The sequence below is a fragment of the Lactuca saligna genome, chromosome 8 (genome assembly GCF_052625555.1).
Source record: "Lactuca saligna cultivar CGN05327 chromosome 8, ASM5262555v1, whole genome shotgun sequence".
Lineage (NCBI taxonomy): Eukaryota > Viridiplantae > Streptophyta > Magnoliopsida > Asterales > Asteraceae > Lactuca > Lactuca saligna.
Window position 1 is genome coordinate 9,806,382 of NC_136424.1, and position 10,238 is coordinate 9,816,619.

General features: G+C 33.5%; 1 protein-coding gene across 1 annotated transcript; it reads right to left on the bottom strand.

Moving 5' to 3' along the window:
- Positions 1 to 3,943: 3,943 nt before the first annotated feature.
- On the bottom strand, positions 3,944 to 5,936 carry LOC145008471 (F-box protein At5g07670-like). The gene is made up of 2 exons (XM_078967075.1): positions 4,485 to 5,936; positions 3,944 to 4,409 (listed from the first exon to the last, which is right to left on the bottom strand). Exons 1-2 carry the CDS (start codon positions 5,723 to 5,725, stop codon positions 4,130 to 4,132), a joined length of 1,521 nt encoding a protein of 506 aa, XP_078823201.1. The 5' UTR covers positions 5,726 to 5,936; the 3' UTR covers positions 3,944 to 4,129.
- Positions 5,937 to 10,238: the final 4,302 nt, after the last annotated feature.

A 10,238-nucleotide genomic window follows, 5' to 3' on the forward strand; every position in this document is an offset into this window, starting at 1 on the left:
CTCTATTATTTCAAAAGTCAAAATCAGTTTTATATAATTTTGTAATCAAATTTATTTCCATTCGATACTGTCATAGCTACGAGGCTTGTCTCTCAAGTCTCGACGTCCCTAAAAATGCCCCCTTGGGTAAGGCCAACATATGTTTGTATATATAGAATTATAAATTATTAGGGTAGTTACAAAAATAATCACAATTTTATAGAATTACATATACTTATATTTTGGATTCTACCGGTTTATGTGGTCTATTTTTAAAGATAATTTTTTTTTTCAACAATTTTGACGAAAGTAAGTTAGGATTTGTATTTGGAAAAAATTTGGGTGAACCAAGTTAGTTAAAATCTCAATGAATGTTGTTCGAAATGCAAACCTGTAACCAATCTACAATATTTATATCTAGGGGTGTTCATTTGGATGCATCGGTTAGATCCGATCCAAACAAATGAATCCAAATTGATTTCGGTTTTTAAAATATAGATCCGAATAATTCAAACTAAATTCAAATTCAATCCGATCCGAACCAATTACAATTCGGTTGGATCGGTTTATATAATTCGGTTTACAAAAATTGAAACATTTTAAAACGACATATAATTAGGGGTTAGTGAATATGTGACTGTGTTTTATGTAAGATTACATATATGAACACAAAATTGCTCATGTCACTTTAAGATGGAATTGAAAAAAAAAAGATTATGATAAAGCCGTCAATGTAAGAGTAATCATTTAAAATAAATTATTGAGGAAAATCGATAGAATTGGAGATAACCGATAGAAGGAGAAATATATTACATTTAAAATTAAATATTTGTATTTAAATCTTAAAACGACGTAGTATTGGAAGTTCTATATCTAATGATATATACATAACAGCCACATATTCACTTTTCCTTATATATATATATATATATAGAGAGAGAGAGAGAGAGAGAGAGAGAGAGAGAGAGAGAGTGTGTGTTATGTTCAAATGTTTTTGATAACTATTGTGTGCATAAATGCACCAATCACAAATTAGCAAAAAAATAAATAATTATTAAATTGTTTGAGGGTATAATAGTAATCTATGCCATATTTAATTATAGAAAATATTCAAAATATTTAACATCCCTTTAAATTAGGAAAATCAATTTTGAAACCCTACAAAATCATCGACCGACATCACAATTGTTCAGCATCATCGGCATCTACAACTTCTTCGTCTTCCTTAGTCACAGCCGGTGCTCATGCTTTTATCGCCAAAATACAACCGCACTTGCCGCCGTACACCACCTACACCACAACCTTCGGACAACAAATAAGTTGATATGTTGCAAAATTCTAGACATGTATCTTCTTGAACTTTGTTTCTATTTTTCTAATTTACTCAATCTTTTGAGAATAAATTCGTACTCATGAATTTACAGAGAATAACATTCTGTCATGGCCTTTATGTGTTCGATAAAATGCTTCAATGAAAAAATAGTTAATAATCTTTAATGTTTTTACTTCACTTTGTTCCTTATTCTTTTCAGAACTATATACCTTAATTTAGATCGGGTTGGATGCCCTTTTCGTAACAAATAGGTTGATGCTAGTTCATTATTCTGTCAGAATTTGCAAATAAATACATCGAGGATATTGAGAAGAAACATAGGGAACCCGAAGAAGCAAAACAAGTTTTCAAATTTGTATGTAATGAATCGATAATTTAAAGATCCTTGGTAAACCTCATGATCCTCGATATTATGCAAGACCAGTTTATAAAGCAGCACGTCAAGATGCTTATGAGGTTGTTGATGAGATTTTGATGAAAAACTATCAGGTTCGTCTTCTTTGTTTGTATTTGGTATTGAAAAAGTTAAACTTTGATGCTTATCAGGTTTCATTTTGTTCTTGTAACATGATTTTTTTATACATAAAGAGAAACTAAATATTCCAAACCATTCTGCAAGAATAGTATATTCCATAAGAATATTATTGTTGTATTCTGATAGAATTGTAGTTAATTATTTATATGTTTAATATGCAGTTGTTACAATGTATCACTACAAAATATTTGGCAATGAATTTGTGATAAAAAATGCTTGAAGACCTGATGGGAAATGTTTGAAGAATGAATCAAAGAATGATCACACTCACTGTTTAAGAATATTGTTATTTTTTAATAATTACACTTGTTATTCTTTCAGAATGTTGTTATTATTTAATGAATCACAATCATACAATGTAATTATTTGGTATATTATTAGTTCTAGAATTGATTTTGTGTATTCTTTTCAGAATGTATTTACTAGTTTATGGTTGACATTATGTCATTCTGACAGAATAAAATCGAAAATATATTTACTAGTTTATGGTTGGCATTCTGTCATTCTGACAGAATAAAATCGAAAAATATATTTATTAGTTTATGGTTGGCATTTCTGACAGAATAAATTCGGATTTTTAAATTTGAATTAATGTAAAATATTCAAAATTTTAAAAATAAAGGAATTAATTATCCCTAAAAATCCGAAAATTTCCTTTTTTAATATAGGTTAATTGACTAAAATGTTCTTATGCTGAAATTTGTGTGATTATATGGTAGATGTTATCCTATTCTACTATCATAGACCTTCAGATCATGACCTTTGATTCTATTCCATCTAATGGTCCAGATTTATGCATTCTGACACACAATAGTTACCAGAAACAAAATAACCTAACCATATATATATATATATATATATATATATATATATATATATATATATATATATATATATATATATATATATATATATATATATATATATATATATATATATATACACTCTAATAAATGATTTTTTTTGCTACTTTTGACACTCTTATTCAATTTGTCAAATGTTATTTATGGTTATTTTGAATTAATTTTTATTCCTCATATCATTTTATGACTTTTCTATTTTATTAACTTCATATAGTATTTAAATGCAATAATAAATGCATATTAGTTTCTTTAATGAACTTTCCTTTTTAATTTCAAATCACTAAATTAAAGCTTCAATAATTTTCTTTATTTATTTATCTAAATTATTTGTTTAAATTTAAAGAAAAAAACACTTTAATTTTTATAATTCAATATTTTTCTCATTTTCCTTATAAATTCAAACTTCTTAAATGTTTAGAATTTTATATTTTAGTTTTTTTTTTTTTTTTAATAAACCCATATAATACATGAGTCTCATATATATATATATATATATATATATATATATATATATATATATATATATATATATATATATATATATATATATATATATATATATATACACATTAACACCTACTTGGGAGGTGGATATATTTTTCAAATCCTAATAGCGTTGGGTTATAATCCTTTTTTGTGATCTTTAGTTAAAAAAAATTAATATCCTCCTATCATTTATTTCTATTTATTTTTCTAGTCATAAAATATTGACATATTGACTCCACTAATTCTCTCTTAATCTGCCGTTTTGAGTTTGACATTTGTGTTGATCTAATGATAAGAAGATAAATAGAAACAATAGTCAGGAGGATATTTGATTTCTCAGTTATTTAAAGGTCCCTTCCCTTTGCTCTTCACGCTCATGTGCTATAAATTTGCCATGAGGTGCTGCTTTTGAGATATGGCATCTCAATCGTGTCAACATCGGTAGTCTCTTTATGTTTCTTAAATATTTCATATTGCATATGCACCGAGAATCATCTTATTTCTTATGGTGACAAAAAACTGCTCTTGTTTTTATATCCATTTACAAAACTTGATTCGTTGGTGTCTCTTCTTATTTACAACATCATACTAAAGCTTTTGAAATACTAATTGTATGACTAATATTGTAGTGTTTGAAATACTAATCATACTATTTGTTATAACTTTTGAATATAATATCATTTTTGTATGCCATAGAGGCCTAGACATGTATCAATATACACCAATAACATACCGGGAACAATAACAAAAATCAATGAAGATGATGATTGATTATCAAAATAAATATCGATACATAATATTGTCCAAGTAACTCTTTAGAGAGTTCATCCAAATCAGAAGCTTATATTGCTTCATGTTAAAGAACTCCAAATCTACAGTCTCAAATGTTCAAGTTTGAAACTTTTAAAGAATTTATAGAATAAGTTCAAACGCTTAAATTTGAAACTTCTTGAAGAACTTACCCCCTCGTTTTCCCATATCAGAAAGAGAGAGTCTTGTTGACAGAAGAAAAGACGTGTTGTTACCTGGGCACCATTTGAAGTCTTTAAGATCAGAAAACAAAGCAGATAACTTAGGAGTCACTTCATCATCTTTTATGTTTTTACATGATATCACTTCAAGGCTTTCAAGCTCCTTCCATGAAAGAATCACATTCTCAAGACCTTGTGTTGTTAGCCTTGAACATCCTTCTATAGACGTAGACTTCACCCTCCTGAAATCAAATCATAAAAAATTAGATGGAGTTGGAAGGAAACAATATATATTTTTTTTACAGAAATTATTATACCTGCATAAATTTGCATTGAGAAACATGGCATTATTCAATCCCCAACAATTCTTGAAAACAACTTCCACCACAGCTTGACATAAAAGAAACAAAGCCCTAACACTTTGCTTATCTCTTAACTGACACTTCTCCAAATGCAATCTTTCAAGCATCTGGCAAAACCCTAATTGCTCATAAAGTTCAGGATTTTGATCAATGCCTTTACATGAAACAAGCTTCAAAGATTTCAAATTTTCATAATAAGAAAGAGCTGACAACCATCCTTCTTCCATTCTATGATCACAAATTGTTAACTCCTCAAGCATTTGACAGCATTCACCAATTGCTTTGATCCCCTCATAACCCCCTTCACATCCACGTAGCTCAAGCTTCACTAATCTCTTACACCCTTGTGCCAAAATGGTCAAACCTCGGTCAGAAACCAGAGACTTATAGAAACCATCAATGACTCCAATCAGCTTCAGTATTTGCAGATTTGTAAATGCTGCTATTCCACACAATAGATGATCATTACATCTATGTAAGACTAATTCTTGCATTGTGGGACAATCCTCTGCAACACTCAGTAATCCAATTTCACTACAATTCACAACAACAAGCCTACGCAGATTGGGGTACATACTAGCCAAAACTTTCAAACCAAAATCAACTTCATCAACTGGTAATAAACAATGGTCATCGCATAAAAAATCGTCAGGAGATATGTGAAAAGACCCCAATTCATGGCCAATCAAATTTGGGGTACTACTATTGGAAACCACAGTTCCATGAAGTAAATCAATATGTGTAAGGTTAGGGAATCTAAAGAACATACGACCAGATATAAGGAAATCCCAATCCAAAACCCTGAGTGATCTTACCAATCGACCTTGGAGATTCAACCACCGTTTTGAAACTAAACAATTTGAGTTCCTTTGTGATATTTCCGGATGTTTCGAGAGGATGTGGAGGAGGATTTCGTCAGAAAGGAGAGGAGTAAAATCATCAGATACAACAATTTGGGGGAAATCAAAAGCCAGGATTTTGTTGCTGTTCGTGGGAGGTTGTGGAGGAGAAGAAGCAACGGTGACATCGTCTAGGTGTGGTGGCAGAGAGGGAGGGTGTTTGTTGGATAAGGAAAATCGACGTAAGGCAGCGTAAACGACATGATCGAGCACTTTTTCGTTCTTCAACCAGAGATTTGAGAAATTTAAGGGTGAAGACTTGTTAGGGTTTTGATTCTCCACAGAGCACGACGACATTGGAACTGAATATCTTCTTCCTTGGACCACGGCTAGCTATCAATTTCTTCTCTGCATCACATACCTTGCAAAATCTGTAGAAATTTCCGTCTGATTTTTGATAGATTTGATTGAGCGAATCACTTCGCCTTCATCTTCAATATGTTCTCACCTGAAGAAGAAAATGTTGGTGGATTGTTTGAGGTGTTCTATTCTAATAATTGCTGATACTTCGGTTTCCGGACTATGACTTTCTCGATTTTGAAGGCAACGGCCTAAAAATATGGGACCCAACATTTGAATAGATACACTTCCGTCCGTTTTGTTTCTTTGTTCTATTTATTGTTATAAAATGGTTGATAAAAAATATATTACGGGCCGGTCCAAATAAGCCCGGAACGAAAAGAAAAAAAAAAAAAAAAAAGCCCTTAAACATAAATATAATAAAGATTTAAAAAAATATAATTTATTATTGATTATAAACACATTCAATTAACAATAAGAAGCAAGTCAAATTGTTTATCTTTTAAGCTAGTTTAAGTTTGAACAAACTTTAGGTCTTAAAAATCATTTTGGTAATAATTTTTTTTATATATATATACACTATATAGCCCATAAATTTTGGGCCTCCAGGAGTCGTGGGCCCTGGGCGGTCGCCCGAGTTGCTCACCGTCTGAACCGATCCTGATTACAACATCTTATTTTAATGTTTTGTCTATTTACATCGTTGTATAATTATCTGTTTTTTGTTAGCACATTGTATTTAAAAAAGAATAAAGCAATTACATTATAGTTTTTTTTAAACAATACCTAATTATAATAGTTAATATTTGTAACGTCCTGTTTCGAATCGCTATCCATTTGAGTGTTGGTGATTGTATGTGGATGATTCGGGCATTCAAAGTTCATTTTGGAGTCAAGGGTATTTTGGTACTTTTTCAGCTCAGGTTTTTATGGAAATTGGATGTTTGTTCGGGATATTGTAAGGCAGGTATGAGTTGTTTTTATGGAAATTGGATGTTTGTTCGGGATATTGTAAGGCAGGTATGAGTTGTTTTTAAAGCATAAAGCTTCTTGTTACCTTTTCATGGATATAAGGATGGTCGGAATCGAAGTTGTATCGATGAAGTTATGGCTTTCAAAATAAATTAGGGTGTGAGGGAAGACCCTAGTACATGGGGCGTAACAAGAGAGTACGTGGGGAGTACTGATGCGAATGACTCTACACCGTGCGTACCGAAGGAGTACACTTAGCGTACTACGAGGCTGGGAGCGAGGTGCGAGACCTCGTACGCTGGGCGTACGAGGGTTAGTATGAAACCCTAATTTCTAGTGTTGTACCCTATAAAAGCTTTATGTTATCCCCTTTCCTTCATTTCTAAGCCAACCTCCATACCCTAAAAACCCTAAATCGACCTTGTAGCCTCTTGGAGGTGTTCTTGAGATATTGGAAGGCTTTGGTGCACATTTTTCCCTTGGGAAGGAAAGAAGAGAAGCTTGAAGTTGTTTGGCTTGGTGGAGAGGCTTTTGATCTGATATCCCCATCTTGTGGAGAAGCTTTTTGGGGTATTAAGTTTGCATCTTGGCTTGTGCATGGTTAGATCTCTTCATAACTAATTTATTATGATTTTGGTCTCCTTTTTGGGTTTATGGATTAGTTGGGTTGCTTATGGGTTGTCCTTTTAGATTCGAGTTTGCAACTAAGAATCCTTCTAAGGGTAAAATAACTATTTTACCCCTTGATCTAAATTGGACCATGACCCAGGCCTAATCCCTTATAGTCTTTACAAACTCACTAATGGTCCATTAAAGCCCTCTAATGGCCCAACTTTCTAAATTGGGCTTAACTCCTCAAATGGGCTTTCCTCCCAAGCCCAAACGTGTCCTTGGTCCATTAACCGATGCATGGTGGCCCATTTCGAACCAACATCTGCTAAGCCTAAAGATCGGCCTAAACTTAGGCCGAATGTTTTAAAGCCCAAAATTGAGAGTACGTTGAGCGTACTCTTCTATACGCTACGTGTACAGCTTGCATGGCTTGTACGCTGCGCGTATTGGTGTGTACGCCCAACGTACTACTCTGTTAAGCCATTTTCTTCAAAACCTCTTAACCCCTTAAGATACTACATCTAAACTACAGATCAGAGTCCAATAATCCATCTTACCGATAAAGTCGATCAGTTGGTGGCTTGCAATCCACCAAGTGAGATCAAACTTGGAAAAATAGCATCTAACTTCATGGAAATCGCTAGATCTCATGCACAGTTACAAATGGGCCTTAAAGATTGAAACTTTACTACTTAAGGGACACTTTTAGCTCTGAGGGTGGCAACCCTAAGCTTAAAAACGAAGTTGCATCATAAAAATCCATTCTTTGGACCTAAAAAATATCCAAAGCTCCATAAACCTAGATCTAAGCTTTTATGAGGAAAGTTGGAAGCTTTATACCTCCTTTGAGTGCCAAAAGATGAGGTAATCCCAGATCCTTGAGCTTAAGATCCTCATGTTCTTCTTCTCCAACCTCTATTCTCTTCTTCCAAGCTCTTAGGGTTTTAGAATCTGCTCACGTACGCTACGCGTACTCCTTGGTACGCTGCGCGTACATGCATGCATCCCCCACATCTAATGTGTCTCTACTTCCCGCGTACACCAAGGCTATGCCCAACATACGACTTATGGGTGGCCCAAGTCCTTGGCCCACTTGCTAAAGTCCACTTCATTAGTCCTTCTATCTACATTTAGCCCAACAAATAAATTAAGAAATATTTAATAATTAATACCTCAAATGACGGTCATTATAGATTAGGCCATGGGTGGCAACCATGGCTAGTTAGAGGTGTTATAAGACTCCAATGGGATCGTAGTGTTCACCAGTTCGAGGTAGGCTATCATTAGAGGTGGTCATGAACGTAAAGGGGGAATCAGTGCGTGCTTTGGGCATGCCCGTTAGGATTGTCGAGGAGTATTTCTCTGTTTTAGGTTAAGGATCATTGGGGTCTGAGGCAGAGTGTAACGACCCCATTTCTGGTATGTTATTTAATGTTTATTTTTCTAAGTATTCAAGAGGGACTCGACGAGTCTGTTGCCCGACTCGTCGAGTAGAGACGGGATTTCCAGCACGTGAAAGTGGGCGACTCGACGAGTCCATATCCTAGACTCGGCAAGTCCGCCAATCTGGAAGAAACCCTAGATCCACAGGTTTCGCACCCTATATAATCCCCCTTATGCACCTAATCTGGCCTCCCTCACCTGTAACGTCCGTAGATCCGGGCTAGTCAATTTATAGATAATAGGGGTCGAAAACGACTTTCCAACAAAATATTATTTAGAATAAATAATCTTAACCAAGCTTTAAAATATGTCTCAAGGGTTCCGTACATATAAAGAGCGCTGAAATCCGAGTTATAACGAAGAAGTTATGACCCGTCGAAGTTTAGCGATGGAACCGGCACGGCACTCCAAAGACGTAAATAGTGAATTTATGATAGAGCTTCTTTTAGCCTTAGTAATCTAAATGAAAGTCGTAGAATATGTTAACCTGAGAGCGTCCATAAAAAGAACGCCCAAATCTGACTTCTTATGAGGAAGTTATGATTTTTCGAAGTTTCGGCTTAGCGGTGTATAGCCCGAAGTTCGAGTATTAGATCGAGCGGTTTTTAGCTGAAACAACCCAAACAAGAATTGAAGATCTCGTTATTAGTAGTGTAACGATAAAAAGACAGACGAAAATGGACATCGGATAAAGAAGTTATGAGATTTTAACGGACCAATCCTGTCCCGACCTATTAAAAATATAACTTTAAAAATAAAATCAAAATTAGCCGACGGAGTCTAAACGAAAGTTGTAGAGTACGTATCCACCTACGCGTGGATATAAATAATATCAAAAATGGAGTTCGTATGAACGAGTTACAAATTATAATAGCATATTTACGTATTAAAATAAAGTACAAATCATATACACGTACACACACACACACACACACACATATATATATATATATATGTATATATATATATATATATACTTATGTATATATCATTAGAAAGGTATCGACGATGCGGTCATTATAAGACTAATGTTGAGTTCTTTCAACATTATTTTAGTGCAAATATCGTTAAATCTATTTAAAATAGTATTATAAAGGGGTGTTTAGTTGTTTATATAACTATAAGGTCATTAAGTAATTATGGAGGATAGTTTTTGTAAATTCAATTACTATAAATAAGAGGCTTGGGATCTCATATTTCTTGCATCATTCTCTTGATTCAAGAGTCTTTCTCTCCTTATCCCCCGAGCATTTCGGTCCCTCGTGATTCGACTTCTCTTTCTGTAGTTTTAGTATAGTAAGGTGAACGCTGAAGCGCTGCACGAATCTTTCTTAGAAAGTTTCAGCGACAAAGTTCTGCCCCTGCAGAGCACGACTCCTAGCTAAAATCCCCTTGTAAGTAAGTTATGCTTACCCTCTTTTAAGTATAGTTTATATTTAAAATTAGTATTGTTGTTATAAACTTATTATAAATATTTGAGCTA